At 46.6% G+C, this 27722-nt stretch overlaps 1 protein-coding gene across 1 annotated transcript; it reads left to right on the top strand.

Annotated features, from left to right (window-relative positions):
• Window positions 1–4886: 4886 nt before the first annotated feature.
• Window positions 4887–23610, top strand: LOC144143032 (globin-1-like). Its single transcript, XM_077674852.1, has 4 exons — window positions 4887–5057; window positions 12672–12863; window positions 18794–18976; window positions 23512–23610. Exons 1-4 carry the CDS (start codon window positions 4887–4889, stop codon window positions 23608–23610), a joined length of 645 nt encoding a protein of 214 aa, XP_077530978.1.
• Window positions 23611–27722: the final 4112 nt, after the last annotated feature.

Here is a 27722-nt window from a genome sequence, read left to right as displayed (position 1 = left end):
TCAATAAACCATTAAAAATGGGTTGATGCTATTGATTAACAAGGCAAGCGTTCCAATCAGACTCAGCCATCCCATGCGCTCGTGGTCTTGTGCTTCTGCTACGTCGTCTTCTGGCAGAAAAGTGTGGTCAATACCACATCAAGTAACATTGAAAATTCTTATTTCATTTGTGGGAACATTTTGAATGTTTTCAAAAATAATTAGTGTTTTTACTGACCAGCACTAAAGGGATACATTTGTGATTTGCCTCACACGTTTGTCACCGATGATGATGATGTTACAAAACATTTATTCAGTATCGATCAATGGGCCGACCCTTGCTAGGAGTCGGCCAGTATCCCTTGGGACCCGGCGGATGCCTGAGTTTGATTGATAATCTTCTGTTGGACTTGTAGGTCTGAGGTGAGCGTCAGAGCCTCCCAAGTGTTTATGGTGTGTGTTCCGTCTGACGTTAGCGGGCAGGTCCATATCATGTGGACCATGCTTGCCAGGCTTTCTCAATGTTTGAATTTGGGTTCAATTGTCCTGGGTAGAGTTTACTAAGCAGTAGATAATTTTGGCAGGTTCCAACCTGTAATTTCCGGGAAGTCGCGGCCAGCGTTGGTGCGGAGTATACAGTCCACACTTCTGTTCGGACGTTACAATCATATTTCCGCCTGTGTCCCTTACAAAGGTAGCTCTCTTCCTCATTTTGCCTTTCTTTCGGCTTAGAAGTTAGGAGTATTAGAGGGAGCATCTACGCTAAGGGTCATGGTCAGTTATTAAGGAGTGTTTGTCGCGGGTGTCTGGCTGTTCCCTGTGGCGTCAAGGTTGACTGGGAAGACTGGGAATCCGTTCTTTGTTCATGAGAATACGGGTCAGTTCGATTCACCTGCACCACTTGAACCAGTTCAGGCGGTGAAGCACTTCGCCATTCGTTTCAGTGGTGCAGTTCGCGGCACCTGAACTGCGCCGTTTTATTCACCGGTGGTGCAGGCGGGTGCAGAACGAGTTCATGGCTTTGCCTGCACTTCCCGCCGAGGAAGCGCAGAAGCAGACGAAAAAAGTGCAGGTCTGGTTTCATTGATTATACAGGATGGCGGAACCGGACTCGCTCTGTCATGGCCTGGTTCAAGATGTGCAAGGTGAATTGAAGGGACCCTGCACTTCTTCGAGTGCACTTTTGCGCACTTGTGGGCATGGCGGCAGTTTTTAAAGCAAGCGCTTTCTTAGTCGGGCCGATGGCTTTGTGCAAAAAAAAAAAAAAAAAAAAAAAAACCTAATGCATTCGTGTGTGCGTTCTCCGCGACGACGGCCCAGCATCCCCTGCGCACGTTTGGCAAGACAAGCATACCCACTTAGGGAGATTGGCCAAGATAGGCCAAAACAAGAACTCCAGCGTTCGCCGTAATCGTGGCGACACTTGCTCGGAACGAGGAGGACTCTAGCGTTCGCCGTAATCGTGGCAACACTTGCTGCAGCGAAGAAGCAAATCGGCTGCAATTGTGGACTGAAACCGCATCGTGATGGTCGTGATGGTTGCTTAGTGCTTCGCCATCTTCAAGTCTCACGCGTTAGTGTGTGCTTCCTTCATTTTTTTTCCAATGGGTACTCGTTGACGATGTTAGACGTCAGCGTCACGTAGACCAAACTACCCATGTTTAGGCTTAACGTTAGGTAACCGAGCTTTTCGACGGACGTGCCAGGCAACGTCAAAATCATAGTACGAGTCGATCTGCGGGCACCGGGTGACGACATTAGACTTCGAAGCGTGACGTCAGGCCTAACGTTGGCGCTTTGCGTAGCCGCATCACTCATCCGCGTGCCGCATCGCCCAGCGGCAAACAAAAGCGAAAAAAAAAAATAATCAAAGCGGAAATTTCAACTGGCGTGGCTTTCAAATACTGATGGCGGAATTATTGCGCTCTGCGTGAGGGCTGATCCTGCCATGTTCGGATAATTTTCGTCGTTAACAGCGCTGTCCTTGTGCATGACGTCAGCGTGTTTTGGGTGGGTATTTCCTGAAATGATTGCAAGTGATGTAACATTTCTTGTATGCCTAACCTATAGCCTGTCATTGTTTAAAATAACATCTGCACTACACTTAACGTAAGTGCGTAGATTTGATGTCGACTGCACAGAATGAGCTCGACTGGCATTAAATTGAAATCTGCTGTACAGACTTAGAATGCTTATATGCAAGAAGGTTTTTATAGCCTGCATTTTGTTCAAGAACAACTTAAAAAAATCTCATTTTTAAGGTTTACGTCGATTTATGTCGTACTCATACTACACACTTTGAAATAACGTCAGTCAGGGACCTCGTCACGCTGCTCGAGCTTTAAGTCCCGGACTCCTTTTCAAAGGAAATGAAGCTGTTCGATTGATTGATTGATTGATTGATTGATTGATTGATTGATTGATTGATTGATTGATTGATTGATTGATTGATTGATTGATTGATTGATTGATTGATTGATTGATTGATTGATTGATTGATTGATTGATTGATTGACTGCTTGATTGAAACCTTGTTCAAATTTAAATAACTTAAGACAGTGGTAGCCCACTAAGCTCCATTTCAACCACAGAAGATGTTTTTCAACCGACGAAATGCAAGAAATATAAAATTTCAAATTTCGCGCTGCAGTGTCGTGATCTGAGCAGGAGTGATGTAGTATAGGCCAGCACTAAAACGTAGTTATGAGTGTGCTAACTGCACGTTAGAATTCAAATTATAGGGTCAAATGGGAATAGACGCCCCTCTACAATCACGCAATCATGTTTTTGGCGGTGCCTTAGGTCGTTGGGCGCCACTCGTACCGACAAGATCTCGTGACGTCAAAGAAAAAACGCCGGAAAGTAACTGGGGACACGCCAATGCTTCACATGTTTTATTTATTATCTCGATTATTCCTTCAAAGTTCGCGATAAAAGTGATACAGTCGAAGCTCGTTATAACGAAGTAGTATGGGGCAGCAAATTAGTTCGTTATAACCGATATTCGTCATACAGGAGATGTAAAAATCGGCTATAACAAATCTATAATCTGGTTCGCGCAAAAATTCTTAAAGGAGCACTGACACAAAAATTTTACGTTCCACTTTTATTGCTTTTATCGATGCTTAATGGTCTGGCGAAGCCGAAACAGCACTTTGGATACTTCAACGTGCGATGACTAATAACATTGAACGGCCTGAAAATCGTTTGTTTCAAATTTTCGCGCTTTCATCCCGAAAGGCGCATGTGACAGAATCCCGGCATGACCTCACCGCTTTGTGCGGACGTCAAAACACTGCGGAGGCCGGTGGGGGCGTTGTTTCGACCGCGTCGCCGCCGAAGCTGAACGGCTGAGCTGCCTGAAGATGCTAGGCCTACCATTGCGGCGGAAATTTGATGACCGCTTTCAATAAAAGTCCTGAAGGCGACTTCTATAGCGACTTCTGGTTATATTATCGCTTCCTTTCCCGTGTGTGGAACTTTATTTTTGCCAACAGTGTCTTTCTGGGCAGCGGTTGTGCCTGTCGCTCTGGCTTCGTGCACCCGTTTTTGAATACGCCGGCGCCCGCTCGCCGCTCGAGGAGCCGCGCCGCCGCGCGCGTGAAGTGACGTCACGAGTTTTTGACGAGCGCTGTCGCGTCACTTCTTTTTCCACTCACGGAGTGATGTCACGCTGATGCACATTTGCTGAGGGCCGCTCCGCGCGCTGTTCCGTCGGCGCGATAAATGAGATCCCATTGAAGTATGTTCTTCGCGTCGCAGGCCGCTCATATTTCAGCCAGGGTATTCTGTTGAGTAAAGGAAGCGAACTGGGCAATAATATTAACGCCGAAAATTGGTGTCAGTACTCCTTTAACACAAAAATGCATTTTCTGCAGCTTCGAACCTACCATACACAAGGTACCCTTTACCTTTTTCCTTGTTGAATTTCGAGCTCAATGAACCGGAACATGAGTACGTGAAATTACAACAGAACAGAGTTCAATTGACAAAACAGGTCTGCGTCCTCATTTATTTGGTGAAGGATGGGATCTTCGTCTGGTGGATACTCACAGCACTGAGCAGGATGGAGTTTTCCGCAGTGTCCAAGAAGAAAAGGCCCTCTATAGTTCTGCTGTTTAGGCTACGTTCTTTTTTTTTTCAATTAGCTTCTCAGCCTCCTGGTGAAATATTTCTTCGTTATATCAATATCGCGCGGCTCTCCCGGTTTCAGTTTCGTCATAGAAGACTAAGTGTTATTGAAACAAAGCGTGACCAACCAAAGTCTGTATGTAGTTCGCTATCGCTGATCATTCGCTATATCAGTGTTCGTTATAAGGAGGTTCAACTGTACTATTGCTAACGGGACAATTTATTCGTTTTAATGAATCAAACATGTATTTTGTCTTCTTTAAAAGCGCTTGCGAACTACCGCGCTTTTTTTTCTTTCGGGGGTGGGGAGGGGTCCTTAAGAACAACCTTACCCCCTCCTCAAAAAAAAAAAAAAAAATGCTGGCTACGCGCCAGGCCAAGGCCCAAGGCTACCTGGACTGAGGCCAACCCATCCCACCGAGTGACCATAAACGACCACTGTTTGCTCGAATAAACGTTTATTCTCTCTTTCTCTCTGAGGTCTTTTTAAGTATAGCCACGTCGCTGTTCGGGCTGTCTTTACGTTCTTTATCAATTGCACTCCATATCCTGCCGGACTGCATCCACCTTTCATCATTTGGGCCGTTTGCGACATAATGCGTTTTTCCCGTCTTGTTTATAGTTACACTGACAATCACATGCCAATCCCCCAGGAGTTGGCTCGTGCTATCACCTATAAGAAAAATAGTCGCCGCCATTCGGCATCATCATCATCACCATCACCATCTTCCTCAACCGCTGTACGGACAGAACAGTCATCGGTCTGTGTTGGTGCCATGGCCACACCGGGCCCCAAAGACTCCGAGAAGCAAGACTCCCGCGGGGCGTCGCCTTTCCGGAGGTTGTTCGGGTGCAGCTCCCCTGATACCGAGCCGGACCCTGCGACGGCACTATCACTTCGCGACAGGAACAACATCATCGAAACCTGGGCCTTGTTCCGCCGAGAGGTCGGTGACCTTTGTCTAAGTCCCGCTGTGTTCAGTGAATCACCAAATCAATCGACCAATCAATCAATCAATCAATCAATGCTGAGCCTAATCTCCCGGCAGCCGTGAGAATTACCTCCGGGAAATTAATCATTCAATCAATCGATCAATCAATCAATCAATCAATCAATCAATCAATCAATCAATCCATTCAATCAATCAATGCTGAGTCTAATCCCCCGGCAGCCCTGAGAATTACCTCCGGGAAATTTAATCAATCAATCAATCAATAAATCAATCAATCAATCAATCAATGCTGAGTCTAATCTCCCGGTAGCCGTGAGAATTACCTCTGGGATTCAATCAATCAATCAATTAATCAATGATGAGCCTTATCTCCCGGCAGCCGTGAGAATTACCTCAGGGAAATTCTCACGGCAGTTTCTTAAAAGGTGGCAGGCCTAAAATTCGCTGAATGATGTTAGCTCCCAACGTAACCTAACATTACCTAACCTCACCGAACCTAACGTAACCTAACCGCACGTATCATAAACCTACCCAAATCAAGCCCATTTGCAACAAACCTGACCTAACCCAGCCCAACGACACAGAACACAACCTATATTAAACCTAATCCAACCCATTCTAGAAGCCGTGTGCGTCGGTCTCTTGATATAGTAAAAACCAGAATAAAAAAAGGCAAAATCACGATGACCGAAAACCTCAAGAATTCCGAAAGCTTTGAAAAACAAACTTGATTGAGGCGGGATTCGAACCTGGGCCTTCGGGTTAAAAAGCACGTACTGTACCACAGCGCCACAGGATCTTTTTTTATTCTTTATTGCCGGTCATTCAAAAATAAACACACACGGTACAAGAAAAAGGTACCAACAACGAAACCTGGTACAAAACATACAAAGCGTAAGGCGGCCAGCCGTAACTCCGACTTGGCCTTGTCCTTGTCCTTGTTTTCACAACTGCGCGTAGTAACAGTCGTACACAACCCTTACTCTCACATTTTCTTTCTGATCCTGGTTTGGCCTCACACACCACAAAAACACTTTAGGTTAGCACAACAACGCTGCCGAACATTTAGTTGGCAGTTAACATGTGGGCTGTAATTAGGCCTAATGCACTCAGAAGTGACAAAACCTCATCATCATATCCTTGTTTGGCGTACACTTACTTCAGTTTGCTAACATTTTCTGCAAAGTAAGAATTCACTGGCCTGGCATTCTCGTCACTGTTTCTGACAGCCATTCTGCTACGCCATATAGCACGGAGGCCGAGGAGGAAGAATACACCGTAAGGGACCTCATCACATTCGATTTCAAGAAAACGTATGCCTTTCGGTTTCAGAGGAAGGTCCTTTTTTAGAGTCCTCTGGAGGATGTCCAAGAAGAAGACGGCTTCCCAGCAATCGACAAAAACATGTTCCACGCTTTCTGGCTTTTTACAAAGGCCAAAATGTTTGCCCCAAGGCAAAAACAACCCCCTCTCGTCAAGCCACGTTCGGACTGGTAAGGTCTCAGTGTGCAATTTAAAAAATAATTTTTCCCTCCTGCGTGTATGATCATTTTCTTGACGCGTTTGAGCACGTCATGCCCATGACCTCCAAGATATTTCATTCTATACACTGGTTCGGAACACGGGAGTTCTACCACATCACAGGATAACCGTTTACGCGTAAAGTTTGACAAGTACTCAATTGAAAATCGCTCGCTTAAAAACTTGGAGGACATTAACACCTCGCGAAAAAACCCACTCACTGCGTATCTCTTCATATCTCTCGTAGTTACAACAAAATTTGGCAGGGCAGAACTTAATCTGATCTGCATGTACGTTCGAAGAAATGGGTCTGTCTCGCCGCGCAGATACAAAAATCTCGACACCAATTGTCTAACAAACAGGTTCGACAACCCCAGCCCGCCCACTTTTAACCTGGAAACAAGTTGCTGCGTTTCGTTCGTTCGGAGCTTGATTACCACACGAACATGGCAAGCAACCTATGAAACTTTTTAATGTTAGCCCTTGTACAATACAGCTCTTGCATGACATACCATAACTGCGCTATCAGAAACGTGTTACAAATTGTCGCTCGGGCGAAGATCGATGCATGCCAGCCGGTCCACACTTCCGCTTGCGCCTTTATTTCTCGTGCTCTCCCTTGCCAATAAAGCGTGTTCTCACGTACCCATCCAGCGGTACTCCCAGATACTTTGTGGGCGTAGTTGTCCACTCGACCTCTTCGTACACGCCGGGCGTAATTTTGCCATTCGCCATGCCATGTCCCTATGCATTTATTCAAATTTACATTACTGCCTGTGGTTTTGCAAAATCCTTTCATGACCGATAGCACATTACACACACTCTCCCGATCGACACAAAATACGGCCACATCATCCACGTACGACAAAACCTTCACCTTACATGCACCTAGTCGGAATCCACGTATTTGCACGCCCTGAATAATTTTTGCACACAGTGGTTCTAGGTAACGCCAACAACAATGGGTAAATGGGACAACCCTGTCTGACTGACGACTTAACGTGTATTCGTTCTGATAACTGGTTATTAGCTATGAGATTCGTTGGGCAATGCTTATACGCTACTCTGATTCCCTCTGTTATTACTGACCCCAATTTCCCGTATTCGAAAACCGAAAAAAAGAATGTTGTGGTTGACTTTGTCAAACGCTTTTTCCATATCGATTTGTAACATTGCCACATTCCGGTCATCAGCATTGCAACACTCGAGAACTCTCCGGGCTGTGTGAATGTTCGTGTAAATACTTCCTTTTATGCCACACGTTTGATATGGGCCTACTAGCTCTTGAACTATCGACTGCACTCGTTTTGCCAAGACTTTCATTAGCACCTTATAATCGATGTTCAATAATGTTATGGGGCGATACCCCGTCACCTTTATCAGTTATTCTAGCTCTTTGCTCTTTGGTATGAGGACCGTGTGCGCTCGATAAAAAGACGGTGGCAGAACGCCCCTCTGTAAACTGCCTTCAAAGACTACTTGCAGCAGCCCCTAAATTTCTGTTTTGAATATTTTATAGAAACGAGCGTTCAATCCGTCTGGTCCAGGTCGTTTTCCGTCGTTTAGTTCGTCTATCGCTTGCTCGATCTCTGCCTGACTGATTTGTACTTGTAGTCTTTCCGTATTGTCATTTGTTCAGTTGAGGTAAAAACTTTCAGAATTCTGTCTCGAATCCACCTTTCGGTGGCTCTTTGTTGCCAAAAAAGTTCCATGTAGTGTTTAGTGAATGCATTCATGATAGCCTTTGGTTCTTTCTTTATCGCACCACAATATACTATTTGGCTTATTTCTTGCTTGCGTGCGTAACTCTTCCCATCTGCCAGTGCGCGTTTAGTGGTCTGCTCCCCCGCCAATAACTTTTCCCCTCTCGCCCTTACTGCCGCTCCTTTGTACTTCTCGGCATCCTTGGCTTCTTTCTCGATTTTAACACTTCTAATGTCCGACGTGAAGCTTCCGGGCATCTTATTTTCTTCCTTAGGAAGCTGGGCCAAGATGTTTCGGAGCTCATTTTCCTCCTTTCTCTCTTCGCGGCAGACCTGACTAGAACGTTCGATGGCTATCATCTCGACGTTGTGCTTAAAGCGTTCCCACGCTTCTTAACAAATTTCTCTGCCGTTGTCATAATTGTCCCGCATCCAACATTCCCTCACTCTCTCTACAATAAACCATCCTGAAGCAGTTTGGCATTCAGTTTCCACAGCTCCCAATTAAAATTTGACTTTTGTTTTCTTTCAGAAGCCATCGACACCGTAACCAGACAATGGTCGCTGAATGACTGCGGTTCTACATCATAATTATGGCATACTGGTACAAGCTCTGACGACACGTATATGCGGTCCAGAGAGGAGCAGATGCAGGCACGAGATTTTAGGGAATAGTTGTTCCAGAGAATCTTCGGGTGGCGCGTTCATGCAGCCAGTCAGATGTGGCTGCCGTGAGAAATTTCTGGTGGTTATTCTCACGGTTGCCGTGATAATAGACACCACCACCAGTCAACTATCCGGACAGTCCTATAAATCGCTCCTACTTCGTTACATGGCTTCGAACCAAACCGCCCGTCTTTGTCCACGTCATGTTTGCAGGTTTCACTAGGATGGTGCCTCGCAATCACTGCGCCCGCAATACGCGTAGCTGGAGATACGGCTTCAGTATGGTGCCCGGATGTTCTTTTTCACGATAGGGTGGGCGGGGAGGAACAACATCCAGCCGGCGCCCCCCTAGGCTCCGGCCCCGCGAAATGCGTGTGAACGAGGTCAAATCGCAAAGGCAGGCGACGTCATAAATTCCATATGACATCAGAAAGTGACATGTGAAACAGACACCGTCATTATCTTCAGTTTCAAGTTTTGGCAACGTCGTGCACCATCACGGAGAAACGAAAGCTTCAGACGAGGCTCCGGTGACCACCGGCGCATTGGGTGAAGTTTGAAAAAAGTCACGTGATTTTTAAAGGCGATAGTCTTTCAGTGGGCTACTTGAACGGGAAAATTTTGGTCTGTCTGTCGTATGTCTGTCTGCCTGCGTGTCTGTCTGTCTGTGACTCGATTCAGCCAGCCGGCCAAAGCAGAATAGATGCTGCGCATTAGTCTTATGTACTCACAGCCATATCTAAACGTCTAAGCCCGAAGTTAATGTTCACACTTATCAACATTGTTGAACAAGAACAAGACATTACGCAAATATAACGGCGAAAATCAATACATGGGTGATATTTATTTGCAGCCTTCCTTTATTAAAAATTTACGGTTGCTTGCTTTTTGCGATAGCAAATAAAATACTACATCAACTCGAAAAAACTTCAGCCTACTGTTGCCCGCGCTACCTCGCGGAATTAAAAAAAAAATCAAACGGCATCAGCAACTAAAGGTTCCACTGGATTTTTTTCGCTTTCCGCTTGGAACGCTCGTGGAGTATACGCCTCGAGCGCGGCCTGTAGGGGCGCCACTGAAATCCCCCTAGCGGCCCGTTTCGAAAGCAGGCGCGGGAGTCCCCGGCCCGCTCCCCCCTGTCGCCGTTGCTTTTGGGGCTCGTTCAAGACCGCGATTTACCGTTTGTCCGCGTTCGAAATACCGAATAACGTGGAGCAGGCACTCTGTTTGCAAGCCTGGTGTGTTCACGAGAGTATAAACGTTTATGACGCGATCTTAGGAAGATCTATATGAGCGCCGGGCGTGTGTCCGAGGCCGGCGTCCCGAAGCGAGCATTTGCATGCAGCTGATTGCAATTCCGCTGCCCTGAAATTTGTTGGCAGTGTCTCCGTAACCAGTGATTCCTCCGATGGTCATGTTGCGGCCATACACACTATGATGTAAATCGATTTTGTGCACTACAAAATCCAGCGGAGCACTCATACCTGACAGCACGCAAGTTACGCCTGCCACTATCACATATCAGATATTGATCAGTACCCTGAACAAGCCAATGCGGCATAGATTTCGCAAACATTGTACCAAAGAAGTACGATGGATTATGCAAAATTACACTCCGGAGTCAGCACACGACGACAAATTTAATGCTGGGTCGTCTTGTCCAGAGGTGAGCGCTCGCAAAGATTCATCTGTTACATTTATCCTCCACGAGAAGCGCAAAGATGGGCTTATAGAGTAATCCGCGTCCGCGACCAAACTCTTCTTCGAAACATCGTCGTATGACACAGGGAGACTGCAGAATCTAGCATAAACCAAAATCAGAGACCCTTATCAGATACGACACTCTTCCAACGAGCCCGTGTGTACGAGATTTCGGCGCACGTTAAGGATCTCCAGGTGGTCAAAATTAATCCGGAGCCCTCCACTACGGCGTGCCTCATCGTCTCCGTTGCGTCGGCGCGTTAATCCCTGCAATCAATCAATCAACTCTTTCAACGACACCTCGTATTTTTTGTGAACTGCCTACCCTGTATTCTTCAAAAAATGCGTCCTCCGAGTGATCAGCCTTTCGTTGAAGGCGAAAAACAAACGAAAAGTGAACACGCAGCTTGTGTGTGTGATTACTAAAACGTTCATTCGTTGATTTCGCTCCGCATTTATAAACAACGATAGTTGAGCGTCCTCCTCCTCACCCCCCCCCCCCCCCCCCCACCCCATGTCTAGCGAAATATCAGTGCATTTAGCATCTAGTTGGTCTGGTGAATACTACCTTGCTCAAACAACCGTCTTTAGCATTTCAGAAGCTGCACTCAGTTTTTTTTTTCATTCCCGTACGACTATTCTATTTATTCCTGACTTGCAGACCATTCATTTTCCCGTGGTTTCATTAACGTATACCTTGGTTCTTACTATAAGGCATGAGTGGGCACATATCTGACAATTCACAGCCTTTGAGTGTACTTAACATGTTCGCGTGGCTTATATTCCCATAAAAGGCACAAGTTTTTGTCAGCGATTGGGTTATCACATCCCCGAAACATATTTTTCTACGACGTACATATTCGAAGCAAAGCCGCATTTGTTGTCTGCGCTGCAAAACGAACCAACCCCTTACAGTGCCAATGCCAGGTCTAAACGAGGTGACAATAAATAGAATTCACTTGTGCTGACGTGTTCGAAGGTGACAGCGGTGATATGCTGCTGCCGTCGCCGACGACCGCAAGGGCGGCCAAGAAGCGCTCAGAACCGCCTCCCCGGGTAGCTCTTGTTGGCGTTCGAGCGCTCTGCCAAGACGCAGCTGTTTTTTTTAAGCGCCCTAAACGTGCAGTTAGCTTACAGACGTCACCATAACAAGTTGTTTAGTGCGCGGAAAGGCAAAGAGAAGCGAAAGAGAACCAAAACACTGCATGACCACCTATCAGCCACGCAGCGCTGATCCCGCAAACGCCGCGGAGAAGCGGCGGCAGGCGGCGCAGCGATCGCGAATCTCGAGGCGTATAGGCAACGTGGTTCTATAAACGTTGTAGTCGGGCGACTCGATTTACGCGCGTCTCCGTCGTACGGCAGAGCTGGCATCGAGACCAGCCCTAAGAAGCGCTAGTATTAAACCAAGAGTATAAAACATAGGTATATTAGGCCTTTTTGGTAATATGACATGTCATCACCCCGATACAAAAGGGAAACCAATAATAATAATAATAATAATCATCACCGACTGGGAGCAGTGGAACGCGATAAATTTAAATTGACTTGAGCAAACCTCTAGCGTGTTATCTTGGGAGGAACGATACGGGAGAGGAACAGCATGAGAGGTGAGCGGGAAAGAGAAGTGAGGCATTTATTTGCCAGGGGCGCCAGTTGACTATCGTCTTCTTGCAACGAAAAGAGTAGATACGAGGCCGATCTTTTTTTCTTGCGGCGCTTGATGGGCCTTTGTGAAAACCCATTGTGTAAGATGGCTTTGCTGCACTGCGTTTTGGGCGTAACGACGGACGGCACCAGTGAGGCTCATAAAGCTTCGCTTTAAAACAGAGAATTGCGCCCGAGACATGCTTCAGCATTTCAAATGTCTGTACATTTTTGTAAACAGCTTAATACAGGGTATATTCCTTAAAAAATTCAATCTGATAATGTAATAAAATTTTTTAAAGGAGCCGCTCGAGTGTCCCACTCGAACAACCACGCCGGTGCCACTGATGACGTCGCCGTGCTATCGCAGACTCGAAACAACGCCATCATGCTGTTCGTGGCGATGTTCGCCCGCTACCCGGACTACCAGAAGATGTTCCCGGGCTTCAGCGACGTGCCCCTCGAGCAGATTCCTCAGAACAGGCGGGCCATGGCACACGCCCTCCGAGTCTTCTACCTCATCACGGAGATGGTGGACACCTTGGACGACAACGACATTCTGGTGAGAATGTCCGGGTGAAGACGTGGTCCAAGTGTCCGTCATGCGGGCCGTGTGCTGCCTGATAGCAGCTGGTACCACTGCAAACTAAAATCTATCTTGGAGCATATATCTACGTCGCAGAGGTGTTAAGAGTTTACAGTTACGCTTAACTGTACAGAAAAAAAAGTAGTAGTGGCTTAGCTCTGCTATGCCAGGATATACGTAGCGTGAGCTAAAGTTCAGCAATCCAGTCCAATCCAGTCCAGTCTAGTCCAATTCAGTCTAATCCAGTCCAGTCCAGTCCAGTGCTGTCCAGTAACTACTCCTCGCGCATGCTCAGCACGGCTCTTCACGAACCACGCGAAAGGGCTATCAAGCGGCTCCGGTGCAGCGTCAGACTTGGCTACTGCGCAATTCAGGCGCACACCGGGCACGCGCCGGCGCCAGTGCGTCTGCCGCGGCTATGACGCAACACAATCCAACACAATCCACTTTAATCCAATCCAATCCAATCCAAATTCAATCCAAGCCAAGCCAATCGAATCCAATCTCATGACCCTCGCGCTTGCGCAGAACAGACCTTCACTGCACACGCGAAACTGCTCAACCTCGGCCAGTGTAGCTTACGCTACAAAAATATTGGTCGCCGTCCCGCCCTGCGAAAGTGGATGTACAGCAAAACTGTTGTAAACCACTACAAATGGTGATGGAAGAGGGTATAAAATGTTTCTCGTCGTCTCGGCAATCTTGTCGCTCGCGCTGGGCCAGTGTCACTAGATAAGAGTACAGAGTATCCGCTCTGTTTTCTCCTATTGTTTCGTGCCGCCGCCATGATCATTGGTCAGTTCGCATCACGTGATACTTGTTTACACTACGACGGTTCATGGGCGCCGCCATTTTGTTGCTTATGCGTTTTAGTCGGTAAACTCTGGTAGGTTTATAACTTGTCCCCCCTGCTCTGCCGCTGCGCGCGACCGACCTCGTTCTGGATGCGAAGCAAAGATAACGCGTGCAACAGCATTTCAGCGGCAGAAGTGTATCCAAAGGTGCCGTTCGGTTGCACCTTCGGTAGTGTTGTTAAGAAGCGACCCGGTCGAAGTTAGCAGCCAGGGCGTATACATATAGATGCGGCAATCTCACAACAATGATGAACGAAAAGTTGGCCGCCGTTGCTGACTTGCGTGCTTCAGTGGCAGTGCTCTAATACCTTATCTACTGACACTACGCTCGGTTTCTCTGGCGGCAAATGCTGGGTCCTGCGTAGCCTGACGTATGCGCTCGGCGTCTTAAGCAAGAACTGCTCTATTTAGGGACACTAAACCTGCCTATATAGCCTTCAAAGATAATCTGGAAGTTGCGATGGGCAAAAACTCCCGTAGAGAAAATACTTATTAAGCGCTTCCATATTTGCGAAAACTGAGCGAAGAGAGCTTAAGGTGCTTCACCCCTAAAACGAAAACTGCTAGTCTCGCTACCAGGCCAGCCGCTGTGGTGGGCGCCAGCGGCCATGTTTGTTTGTATACTCCATGCTGGTGCGACGGCAGTGTTGAACCGTGTTCAATAAGTCGCTACAACTGTGCGTTACGTGCATTCAAAAGTGCAGTAAAAGTGTTTAAGGCCGAGGCTTGTGTGGTGTCCGTGTTCACGGCATAGCACCGTGTAAATCGAAACATCTGTGGACAAAAGGTTCACAAAAGGTTAACAAGAACAAAATAAAAGGTTCGCAAAAGGTTAGAGAGAGAGGGATAGGGAGAGAGTGCTCCTGGAGAGCCATGCTGCGCATGCGCGAGGAGCATTGGATTGAATTGGATTGGATTGAAAAGAATTGGATTGGATTGGATTGGATTAAATTGAATTTTATTGGAATGGATTGGATTGGAAATCGTTTTAGCAGCAGTAAGCACTCTCACGGGTGATTTACGGTAAGAACGATCCCCAGTGCTTCGCCCACTCGTCATGATTCACTTCGTGGAGATGCGTGAAATTTTTTTACACCTCTATTCGGCTTGTTTCAAGTAAATAAGTGAATGACTAAAATACTATACGCTTGTAAATATATTATAAAGCTACTGAAGCTTTAGAAACCTGTTTGGGTGGGCATTCCCACCGAGTCTCTGGTGTCGAGATGATACATTTGCTCGCAGAACGCAGTCGAATGGGTTCCACAAACTCATTAGGTCCCTAATGTCATCTCGGCCGAATGTCATTTCATTTTTTCGTGTGGAAGCAAACAAATGTCATTGTTAATGAACGAAATTCGATGGGAATGACATTAAATTTGCCGTGTGGCAGGGGCATAAGGCTTTCTCCTTAAACATTTGTGTTTTAAACTCGCTTTTTGTGGAATGATATAACGCTCATCTGTCTCACGAGCCCGAGGAACCAGTAGGCCCGAGGAACCAGTCAGCCGGTGGCCATTACGAAATCATACCCGCGCCACACGTACACGAAAAATGACATGAAATGTTTAAGGCCTTAAGATACCGAATGACATTATTTGGGAGGGCCGTGCCACACGCGAAAACGCAAAGGCAATAAATGTGTTAGGCATGATGGTGATAATGACCAAAAAGAGAAATACACTCATATTTTTGAAGTTTTTAACGTAGAGAAAACCATATTACAAGGGTTAAAAATGTTTTTTTTTTTTTGCGAAAGAAACGTTATGAGAAAACGTGTTTTCTAAAAAATAGTGTGAACTAGCTGTTTCGAAAAGCGCCATCAGCTGCTGCCATCGCCTGCCAGGGGTAGTCAAATCTGAAAAATTCAAAACGACGAGTGATACGATGTTTTGCCTTTTTCCGCTGTTTTCATGAACTTCGTCTTCTTCAGAACTTCGCCACCAAGAGTGCACAAAAAATTGCCCTATTTCGAAGTTCAACTACGTTTCCGGGTCAACACTCTCGTGTTGAGAGTTTCGTTAATTTCAATTGGTGCTGGTCACGTTCGGGAGTAGGCAGATTTAAGGCGCGTTCATGACGGTGAATGAGTTGTGCGGAACTCTTTAAACAAAAAAAAAAACTGTGTTTGATTTCTCTGTCATAGGAATAGGTAAAACACTAAAGTGAAATGTGCAGCGAAATCTACAGCTGAGCATGATTTGCGGGTAGGCGGGTGTCCCGTGGGTGTGCTTGGCGAGCGACGTCCTGCTGCCGGGTCACTTCTGCGAAGGCGTACTGGCGTCATTTCCGCGACAGATATGACGTCAGTGAAATATTAGTGTACAGCGGCATAAAACACTTTCGTGTTAAAATATAAAACCCGAAAACGAACAACCCTAAGTATAACCAGAGTCCTTCAAAGCTTTTGAAGGACTCTGGTATAACGTACTCTTTAGTACGAAAGGTTGCTTCCCCGCAAGCAGACCCTACGTGCAGGGGTGCACCCTTCACAGGCCACTTGATCCGTTGTATTGGCGTCACTTCCGTGACGGATATGACGTCAGCGAAATCTTTGTGTATCCGGGATTAAAACACTGTCGTGTTGAAATGACATTACGAATGGCATTACACTTTTGCGTGAGGCAGCGAATTAATAGCATTAAAACCTAAGGCATTAAGCACTTAATGTCATTTTTCATGTACTATTACGCGCAATATGGAAGAGAACACAGGAACGCGTGGCAAACAGCCTCGAAACAGACTCGGAGCGATACGCGGATGGCGCTGTGAAAAACAAAGGGGGAAAGGAGCGCGCTCTTCCACTAAATGTTGGCACTCCCACCACGCTGGCATAAGCAGCAGCTTTCGTCGTTTCGCCGTTAATATAGCATCGTCCAAAAGCCGATAAGACGCATGGTGGGAATGGGAACAGTTGTTAAAACAGCGTCTCCCTTTCCACTCTGTTTCACTCATAGCTGGGTCTGAGGGTGTTTTCTACCCGCTCCTGTGTTCCCGTTCATATTGCTCATAATAGTACGTGTGGCGCGGGTATAAGTGGCACTGAGTTTGTACTGGCCCTTACAAAAATGCTTCTTTACATTCTGTAGACGTTCTGTTGACATCCTACTAACTTTATTGCTATCCTACATACTCTTACATTCTATTGACAGTTGTCTGTAAAATGTCTGTTGAATATATGTTGACACTCGTCTGTTGACTGTTGTATATACAAAGTCTACTTAATTTACGTTGACATTTGTCTGTTGACGGTGGTATATAGAAAGTCTGTCTAATTTATGTTGACATTTGTCTATTGACGGGCTTCTGTAGCATGACCACTGAAAGTGTTTTGAGACGCTTTGTCGCAAGTTGAATTGAACGCAAACATCTGATTCCTTCGTCCCGGAGTCCGATTAGAATTAATTCTTGTTGGTTTTTTCTAAATACCTGGACAGGTTCACAATATTTGGGGACAAACTATTTACTTGACTTTAACCAAATTACGTTACTTCGTTTAAATCAGGTTTTGAACAAACAAACACACGCCCACACGCGCGCGCACACACACGAATCTTTCTCTCCCCCCCTGTCTCTTCATGTATCTTCACACTTGTGCACTCCAAGAAACAAAAAAGTAGCAAAAGGGAGCAACTTCTCCTGTTCGTTAAAGCGGTGGTTTGGGCTAGTTGGTGCATACTACTGAATTCGAAAACAGCGCAAAAAGAGGGGACAAGCCTTGTCCCGTCTTTTTGCGTTGTTTTCGAATTCACTGTTCGTACCTCGAGCCGCACAGTTTCTCCCGCGGAACAACCAGTTCGTCCCTCAGCCGCACGGGTTGGTCCTTCATGACTTGCTTGCTTTCACTCTTCACGCTGATAAACATGGCTTTTCAGCGGTTCCGAACAAGCGCCAGCCAGCGGCATCAACCACTCGCAACCGCTCGTCACTGTGTTTTGATTTACGCAAGCTAAGTGCTACATGGTTGAAAGGAACGAATTATTTGCGTAAATATTTCGCGACAGACTGCTGGACGCGCCTCTAACAACGACGATAATCGATAATCGCCCGCTATGCTAACCTAATCCGGCCGGCGCAGATGCTTTGGCCGCTCTCTACCAACCGCCACCGGCCGCCACCGGCGCCCCTCCCTCTTTGCGTACCTCCGGGAGAAACGCGTCAATCACCGGAGGCAGCGAACACGCGGCGCGCGTGCCGGCGCCAGGCTTTCTTGCAACCCATTCCAGTTTTCCGTTTTGTTTGGTTACAGCTTGCAACTATAAAGTAAACAAGAAGATATGTGCAATCGTTTACGTCCCAGCGTTTCCCAGTATTGTATTTTGGAAATAATAACGCGCAATTTTGTAAAAATGCAATAAGAGGCACGCCTCACCGCGGCATCGGCATCCCGCGGGTGGCGGCCATATATACATGAAATGCACTGCTGCGAAATGTGCGATGACCATGTCGTGCTTCGTTGCGTTTGTGTTTCTTCTGCTGTTGTACGCTTCTGAGGTGGGGTTGTGTTGTTATGTTGCATTTCAGAAAGTGAGTGTGTAAATGTATGCATAAAGATGTGAACGTTTATCCCTTGAAGAAGCCGTTTAGCCTAACCTGTTGCTGTTTCCCTTTCTTTTTTTTTATTTTTGCTGCCACTACACGATCTTTTAGAGAGAAATAATTTCAATTAAGGTGTATTTACTGCACGGTCTACGAATGCTCGGATTTTCCCACTGCGTCACATTTTGTATATCCTGTCAAAAATGCTTCGGTTAGCAACAGCGATTGAGTATAAAGTCTACAGAAAACTTTCTGTAGAAAGTTTACAGAAACGTTTCAATTCAAACACGGTGGCCAATGGTTGACAAAAAGTTGGTAGGCTGTTGCTAGGAGGTCTACAGACAGTAAGTAGACAGTCTACTCAATTTTGGTAGCTTTTGTCGACTTTTGTCAAGAAACATTGAATTCAATGTTGGTAAAAAATTTTATGAGGGGGAGCATAGTAAATGTCCTGCTCAATTTCTGCCAAGGGGGAAATTATGCGTATTGTTGCTTTTCTCTATTCAACCCCAGATCGAGATCATCCGCAAGAACCTTCGCGCCCACCTGAACCGACCCATGGGTCCCGAGCACTACGCCAACCTGGCCGATCTGCTCATCGAGGTGATGCAGGACAAGCTCCGCTCCCGTATGACCCCCGCGGCTGTCAAGGCCTGGAAGGCCCTCTTTGCCTTCCACCAGAAGGTCGCCGAACAGGTGAGCCCTTACGGAGGCCACGAAGACAAAACGAAACGAAATGTCGGTTCATCAAAAAAATTCGCGCATCTCCACAAAGTGAATCGTGACGAGTGGGCGAAGCACTGGGGATCGTTCTCACCGCAAATCACCCGTGCCATTGCCCACTCGCGCATGTATATGAGTGACAACGCGTGTGTACAGTATATACAATTCCAATCCAATCCAATCCGATACAAGTCAATTTAATCCAAACCAATCCAATCCATTTCAATCCAATCCGAATCCAATCTATTTCAATCCAATCCATTCCAATCCAATGCAATGCTCCTTGCGCATGCGCATCACTGTGTACACGGACGCCAAGCCCCGGACACAGCGAGGTCCTAAGGCGCTTCGCCCCTAAAAATCCCGGGCCATCTCCCCTACACGTCAAATATGGGGAGGGGCGAAGCAAGCAGTGCACAAGTGTATTCTCGGTGCCTTGGCGTTTTTGCCAACGGAGATGAAACCATTGGAGGGTACAGATATACAGCTTTGCTGTAAAAGGCTCGTGTCTTCTAAACACGAAGCGTTCCACCGCGAGGCGTTGGAAAATGAGTGTCCCGGTGTTTTTTTTTAGTGCGCGTTACGAAGCGTTCCAGCGCGAGGCATGAACGAGTGTCCCTGTGTTTTTTTAGTAGGCGTTACGTTCTAGCACGAGGCGTTAACGAGTGCCCCGGTGTTTTAGTACCGTGACTACATGCTACCACGCTTACGACGACGACATGAGACGCCAACAGCCCGAGCCCTTAAGGGACTTCGCCCCTAAAAGACTGCTTCGTCCCGATAACAACGACACTAATTTTGTCGAAAACTTCGAACAAACAGTCGAGATATTAAAGAGACAGCCAACTGATTTTGTGGAGTATATGAGGCGTTTTTTTTTTTTTCGAAATGAGTCAAATCCACCCCAACAGAATTTACGAAAAGATCGAAACTTTGTATGGATTTGGCTCCTATTGATCCGTGCCATTGGCGTATTCATGGGAGGTTGTGGCCATTGCACCAGGGTGGCCTATCCTGTCCTGGTAAGGGAGTGCGTTACCGGCATTGACCGCCGGGATCAGGCCGCACCGCAAGCGTCATTCCGCAATTCCATCAACACGCGGATTTTTTTAATCCGGTGGGAATTGTGCTGCACCGGGATTCGAACCACGGTCCTTCTGCACGCGAGGCGGATGGTCTACCTCTACGCCACCGCTGCACCGCTCATGGTCATTAAGGGTAACAGAGAAGGCAAGCGTGGCACCGGGGGGCGCCAGAAAGTTAGATAGGCAGATGAGATCGAGAAGTTAGCGGGGATAAATTGGTCGCAGTTAGCACAGGCCCGGGGTAATTGGAGATCCATGGGAGAGGCGTTTGCCCTGCAGTTGGCTGAAATATGATGATGATGATGATGATGATGATGATGATGATGATGATGATGATGATGGTGGTGGTGGTGGTGGTGGTGGTGGTGGTGGTGGTGGTGGTGGTGGTGGTGGTGGTGGTGGTGGTGGTGGTGATGCTGATCCGTGCCATAACAGGATCCGGCTCATTTTTGATACGAAATGCAATCCGCGCACGCATTCACGAGATCTCCCAATCACAGTAGCACCTCGCATGGGCGCCAGGGCTTTAGTTGGCGCGGCCGCCGGAGACCGCGCATGGTAGTTTTTGTTCTTTCAAGCTTTATAAAATAAATATCGCCTTATCGACCCGATAAACGATGAAATGTGTTCTTATTTTAACCAGTATACGCAATGCACGCAAAAACAGGAGCTTGACAAATTCACTTCAGCGTCCCTTTGATAATAACACGTTATCATCGTATTCTTTCGCGTCGCAAACTTCATCACCGGCTTGACGCGTCGATACGTTCCGGCTTCAGAAGCTTGCAACTAAGGAGTTTCTCGCACGCCGCTATCGCGTCCGCATGATATGACGAGAGTGGTTTTCGTGAGTGGTCATCTTTGTTCGCTTAGCGGCGGCACTGGCTGCCTGTCACTCCTCTCGTTGTTCAGCAGTTCGGGCATTTCCTCTGAATAGTTCACCTTCCATCTGCTTTTGCCGCCTACTCGGCCCATGCCCTCGCTTTACACCCAATTTTACACTGCCCGTCAACGCATAGAAGTGGTGGCACAACGCGCGTCCAAACTGCTCGGCAACATGCTCTCGAAAGAGGCAAGCCACCCCAGCCACCTGGCTTTACGTTCGTCATAGAGTTTTTTTTACAATATACACTAGAAAGGAATCTGGCGCTAGCGTCTATGCGGCTCACATCAAGGCCGTCTGTGTCGTCATGGACCGCCATTAGATCATCCGCTCGCCTTGTTTCATCGTTGGCTCGGATTGAAACGTTTTCGTGACCGCAAATTTAAACAAATTGCCACAAAAACGCAAATAATAGTGTGCAATTATGTAAGTGTAAAATAAAACAGGCTGTGCAAATAAAACTTAGCCGCGTGCATTAGCGTCGCTACTCTGAAGCGTAACCTGTATAGTGGTTCTAGCTACCGTATTTCGACGTCGTACGTTTGCAGAAAACACGCATTTTATTAACACGAAAGTATTTTATTCCGGGAAACGCAAACATTTCATTGACGTCATTTCCGCCACGGAAACGACGCCATTAAAATGAAGCAAGCGGCCTGTAAAGGGTCTTCTTGCGGGGAAGCAACATTTAGAACCAAACGTTATACTTCGGGTTGTTCGTTTTCGGGTTGGCACGAAAGTGTTTTATGCCGGGATACACCAAGATTTCACTCACGTCATACCCGTCACAGAAATGACGCCAGTACACCTTTGCCGAAGCGACCCGCCAGCAGGGCGTCGCTCGCCAAGCACACCCACAAAACAGCCGCCGACCCGCAACAGATGCTCAGCTGCAGATTTCGCTGCACATTTCACTTTCGTGTGTTACAGACTACTACGACAGAGGAATAAACCACGATTTTTTTTTCATGGACTCATCATTTCTTCAACTGAGCTATTCCTCCCTTTCCCTTCTTCTCAAACCCTTATTTTGGCTGCATAACCCTCCCTTTATTAATAAAGGACTACAACAACAACAACAATTATAAGTGAGGTGGTTTCTGGTATTACCTGCCTGCATTTCCTGACGTAATCGTGTCCCTAAATTAAAGGAGCCATGAAGACAAAATACAAGTTGGGTTTATTAGAAAGACTGATTAGTCCCGATAACAATGATACCAATATCATCGCAATCTTCAAACAAATAACGGAGATATTAAAGAAAACGTGTGGAGCAGTCGCGACCCCCTAGCCAATTTCCCGCAACTTTTCTATGACGTCACGAAACCTTGTTTCTGAGATTGGCGGCCGCCTAACTGACCTGTCGCGACGACACATGACTGGACGTCTGTAATGGGGCCTCTAGTTGCATTTGACCGCCACACTTTAATGCTAACGTGCAGTTAACGCACTAAAAATTATGTTTTATTGTTGGCCCATGTGACGTCATTCTTGCTCATAACACGTCACTGTGGCGCAAAATTTGAAAGTTTTTAAATACTTCTTGCTTTTTTTTCGTTAAAAAAACGTCTTTTGTGGCTGTAATGGAGCTGAGTGAGATACTGAATCCTAGTTCTTTTAAATTAAACGAAGTTGTATTTTCTCTTCATGGCTCCTTTAAAAGACTAATGTTTCTTGGCCACGTAATAATAACGCACTTCCTTGAACCCGATACCCGACTCACTGTACAAACAAAAATTGCCTTTGAAGAGCTGAAATTTGGGACGGTTGGTACTTGGCACATAAATTTGCGTTTGCCTAAGCGCAACTAGGTCTATTATAGTAGACTTCGACGTAGTCGCGTTAAACTTAGTAGAGCACAAGTCTAAGCAGAGTCCTAGTTCAAGTGCACTAAGCGGAAGTGTTTGTCTACTCCTCGTCCCGTCTTACGCGCTGTCGCTTTCTTTACAGCTATAAAGCTACAACGCGTACCACGAGACTAGAAGAGAAGTAGGCAAACACTTACGCTTCGTGTTTGTCTGACTGCAACGATGTTTAAGTGTAAGTCTAAGCAAACTTAGACTTAGTAGTCTAAGTCTAAGTTCAGAAGACTAAGCAAGTGCTTGTCTACTTCTCGTACCGACGCGCTGTCGCTTTTTTTACAGCTAGAAAGCACAGCTCGTACGACGGGACGAGAGGAGAATTAAACACCTGCGTTTTGTGTTTGTCTGATTGCAACGAAATTTAAGTGTAAGTCTTCGACTTAGTTTCATTAGACCTAGTAGCCCATGTCTAAGTTCAAGAGGACTAAGCGCAAGTGTCTGTCCTCTTCTCGTCCCGTCTGACCCGCTGTCGCGGTCTTTGAAGCCTTGATGAGGCTCTCGTAGTTCATTTGAGAACGAATTGCACGAGACTGCTTGGAATGCACACCTACATAGAATCTGTATGCGTGCACGTGCTTTTCAAAGCGTATACGAATACGGCCATCACCCTTCATTGCTTTCGATACGTTTTCTTATTGCTTCGAAAGAGAAGTTAACCCTAAACATTTCCGCTTACAGGTCTATGAAGAGCACCGGAAGGCAGTCAAGAAGGGCAGGCCCTTAGGGTTGTTTCGAGCCAGCTCCCCTCCGACACCAAAAGTGGAGCGCCGCTACTGATGTCTGCCCCACCGAGGTTGACGGAAGCCTCTAATTTTCCCTCTAACTTAGCGAGAGATAGAAAATCCGACTTATTCAATATATGTTAGCTCCTACAAAAAACAACTGTGGCTGATTCCTCTGTCATAGGAAGCAGTAAAACACGAAAGTGAAATACGCAGCGAAATCCGCAGGTGAACATGAATTGCGGATCGGCGGCTGTCTTGTGGGTGTGCTTGGCGAGCGACGTCCTGCTGGCGGGTCGCTTTGGCAAAGGTGTACTGGCGTCATTTCATGTGATGGATGTGACGTCAGTGAAATCTTGGGGTATTGCGGCATAAAACACTTTCGTGTTAAAATATAAAACCCGAAAACGATCAACCGCAGGTATAATGTACTGATGATGATGAAGATGATTCCTGTTGATTTCCCCTTTGAAGCGGGGTGATGACATGTCATCTTACTTATTAGTACTAAAGGTTGCTTCCCCGCAAGAAGACCTTGCGTGCAGGGGTGCACCCTTTACAGGCCGCTTGCTTCGCTGTACTGGTGTCACTTCCGTGACGGATATGACGTCACTCAAATGCTCGTGTATCCCGGAATAAAACACTTTCGTGCTAAAAGAGGAGCTGGTTACTCCAACACTGGAATATAAAAAGTTATTAATAAACCACAAGGTTTACCCTTTGATGCCCAGTGTTGCTCAGGAGCAACAATTCAAACAGTTTTTTTTTTTTCGCTCTCACTTTCTGGTTTTTTTTTTACATGTAACACCAACTGTCGGCAGACAAGGGATCCGGGGCCTTCAAAATTAAAGACGAGAGGGCAGCACGTATTTTTATGTTGTAGTTGTAGTAGTAGTATAAATGTTTATTTGCCGCAAATGGTAAAGGAGCGGAGAATGATCCCCTCCGTTGGTCTTGAGGTGATCGTGCCCTTTGGTTGGCGTCCCTAGTCCGGGATGCCGTGGCCTGCCGCAGCATGAATAGCCCGGTACACCAGACCACGATGGTTCTCCAGGACCGCGCTGGTCAGCGCGGCCTCCCACTGCTCCGGTGATGGCGCCAGGACCTCCGGTAGTTCCTTGACGCCCTTACACTCCCACACCATGTGGTATAGGGTGTTGGGCGCTCCGCTGCAGAACTGGCATTCGAAGCTGTATAATGTGGGGTGGCAATTGTGTGGCATGTGGGAAGGAATTTGTCTGAAGTCTTCGTAGATGTGTTGGTTCTTCTCTAATGGCATGCGCTAAAAAAATATTGTTTACGCGTTTCAACTTGCATAGAGCCCAGGTGGCTCAATGGACTAGTGACAGGTAACCGAAATTGTGCTATTTCGTTCTTATTACAAACTATACCAATATTACAAAACTTACGTTATACTCCTCACTTGAACCGTAAATCATGGCGATCAAGGTAGCGCTCCTGTACAGGTGATATGTGGGCAGCCAGTGCCCAGTGCTTCCCAGTGCCTAGTGTGTCCTAGTGTCTGTCCGCCCTAATGAACCAAAATTTTTTCCGACTTCATATTGGTGATGTCGAAAGTCCTTTTAGATTATGAAAAACTTCTCACACGCTTAAGCAAAATAATAAAGTTTGGGCGCCGAAGGGTTCATAAACCACGAAAGACCACAGTGTAATACAAACACAAATATTTCAGCCTGTCTCTTTCAATGTCTTCTTGGTAACTGCCATAAATCACGAAGATTTGGTGTGAACCAAATTGTTTTTCGCCTTTTGGGGTACGCATGTATTAAGTGAATCATGTGGTAGTTTATGTCCTACAAGCTGAGTCGGTGTTTGTGTGTTTACGTATTTCATGGACCCACTACTAGCAGCTTTGCTAAGAGCCCAGATGGTTTTGCCACAATGTTTTCCCGGTTGAGATGCGTTAAATAAGAATAATTGAAATTGAAAAATCAAACTAGAAATGGTACCCATTGAAAGATCCCACGGGTTTGTCCGTGGGACAATTTACAAGGTCTGAACAACGCATTTCATAAAAGATTTCTCTCAAGCAGCGCCGATAAACGAAAATTAATAAATGCACGTACGTTCCCCTAAATGAGTGTGGCAACACACATCGGAGTTGTACATTGTACTGTACATAGGTGAATATTTGTACATTTCATTGACATTTCTGTGTGGTTTGTACATAGATGTATGTATACGTTTACTGCATGACGTTATTCCCATGTTTAGAGCTGCATACAAGCTATGGGCATGTTGTGGCGTGTAGATTTATGTTATTTTGTTGCTTTTGAACTTGTAACACTGACACGAGAGGGCGCCGCGATAGTTTTTCGCATTTCGAAGTAGAAACATTTTTTCAAGGCGAATTTTTATTTGCTACCGCAAAAACCAAACAGCCATGTATTTTTAATTCAAAGAGCAATGCAAATATCTCCAATGTATTGATGCCGTGAATCGAACATCCGTAACATTTTCTTTTTTCTCAGCGACGTTGACAAGTATGAACATTCCCACCAGGTTTAGCAGTTTAGAAATGCTTTAACGTAAACGTCTGAATAAAGAATTCTGTGAGCTTATGGCCTGGCATCTGGATGGAGGGACAGACGCAGACAGACCGACACATACCGAAATTTGCGCGTTTAAGTAGCCGAGAAAGACTATATGGCTTTAAAATCCAACTCGTGGAAGGTTCACCAGATGACGCCACAAGACGGTGTCAAGGGAGCACCTTTTGGTAGCACAGCAGCACGCTTAGTTTTCGCCAATGATTCCACCAGAGCGGGTGGCCGGCTTTGACGTCACTTCCGCCTGACCGGAATAAATACCCGCCTATCACTTCGCGAACGGGAACACTGGAGAAGTCATCACGTCGCTAGAACAGAGTGCCCATTAAACGATGAGACCCATTTCAAGGATCGCCAACAGTTTGGAGGAGGTAACCCTTATAAGATTACTGCAGGCTTTCGTCGTCAGCCTTAAGTACACACTACTCCGTACCTCCAATTACAAGTAGCCGAAGACCCGCCGCAGTGGCTCAGTGTCTAAGGCGTTGCGCTGCTGAGCACGAGGTCGCGGGCTCGATTCCCGGCCGCGGCGGCCGCTTTTCTGATGGAAGCGAAAAGCAAAAACGCCCGTGTGTACGAGATTTCGGCGCACGTTAAAGATCCCCAGGTGATCAAATTTAATTCGGAGCCCTCCACTACGGCGCGCCTCATCGCCTGCGTTGCGTCGGCGCGTTAAAGCCTACAATCAATTAATCAACAATCAAAAACTAGCCCAAAATGGAAAATCGAACGAAGCATTACAGGGGCACACAAGCATGCTCTACGGTTACCTACCTGTACGGCTAACAACCAATTAGTAGCCGATAGAAACCCACAACACGCTCGAAGAACTTACAGAAGCACAGTGGCCCACTACGAAATACTTATGCACAGTGCGACGGGTAGGCACACACAGACTCACTCTGAACTAACTCCGCTTCACAACAGGCACTAAGGTCGAGATTCCTCCCTAAATGCGCGAATGGGTGAAAATGCTTCCGGTATCTAGAAATATGCACCCGGAACATAACGAGGGGGAGGCGGCAAGAGGGAGCCAAAGACATTACGAAAATATTTCAGTATTCTCGGGACGTGATGTACGTCGTTTCGGCGCAATATGCCACGCGTGATGCCAGTTCTTTATTTCGGTACCATAAGTGCGCGCCAGGGCATTACATGGAGGGTGGGGGGGGGGGGGGGGGTTATACAACAAAAAAAAAAACAAAATGAAGGAAGCTCACACTAACGCGTAAGACTTGAAGGTAGCGAAGCTTTACGCTACGAAGGCTTAAGTCCACGATTGCCGCCGATTTGCTGCATCTTCGCTGCCGCAACGACCTTTACTTCATTGTTGTTGCTATGAGTTTGAGCTTCCTTCATTTTGTTTAAGTGACAATTATTGGACATCACCTTGGAGGGGTACGCTATGACGTGTCTTTCTCGTTCCGAGCAAGTGTTGCCACAATTACGGTGAACGCTGGAGTTTTTTTTTTTTTTTTTACCAATCTTCGCCAATCTCCCTAGGTGGGTATGCTTGGCTTGACAAACGGGCGCAGGGGACGCTTGGCGATCACCGCGAGGAACGCACACACGAGCGCTAGGCACTTTCTTGGTTTTG

The sequence above is a fragment of the Haemaphysalis longicornis genome, unplaced genomic scaffold, assembly GCF_048455015.1.
Source record: "Haemaphysalis longicornis isolate Haplotype H1 unplaced genomic scaffold, Haemaphysalis longicornis Haplotype H1 scaffold_6, whole genome shotgun sequence".
NCBI lineage: Eukaryota > Metazoa > Arthropoda > Arachnida > Ixodida > Ixodidae > Haemaphysalis > Haemaphysalis longicornis.
Note: the sequence above shows the minus strand (reverse complement) of the source record. Positions and strands in the feature narration are given on the sequence as shown.

Bases quoted from the DNA above. Each gene is read 5' to 3' on its own strand.
- LOC144143032 (XM_077674852.1), top strand. From the start codon at position 4,887: ATGGCCACACCGGGCCCCAAAGACTCCGAGAAGCAAGACTCCCGCGGG. The intron at 12,864-18,793 runs GTGAGAATGTCC...ATTCAACCCCAG, and splicing joins TGGACGACAACGACATTCTG to ATCGAGATCATCCGCAAGAA. The intron at 18,977-23,511 runs GTGAGCCCTTAC...TTCCGCTTACAG, and splicing joins ACCAGAAGGTCGCCGAACAG to GTCTATGAAGAGCACCGGAA.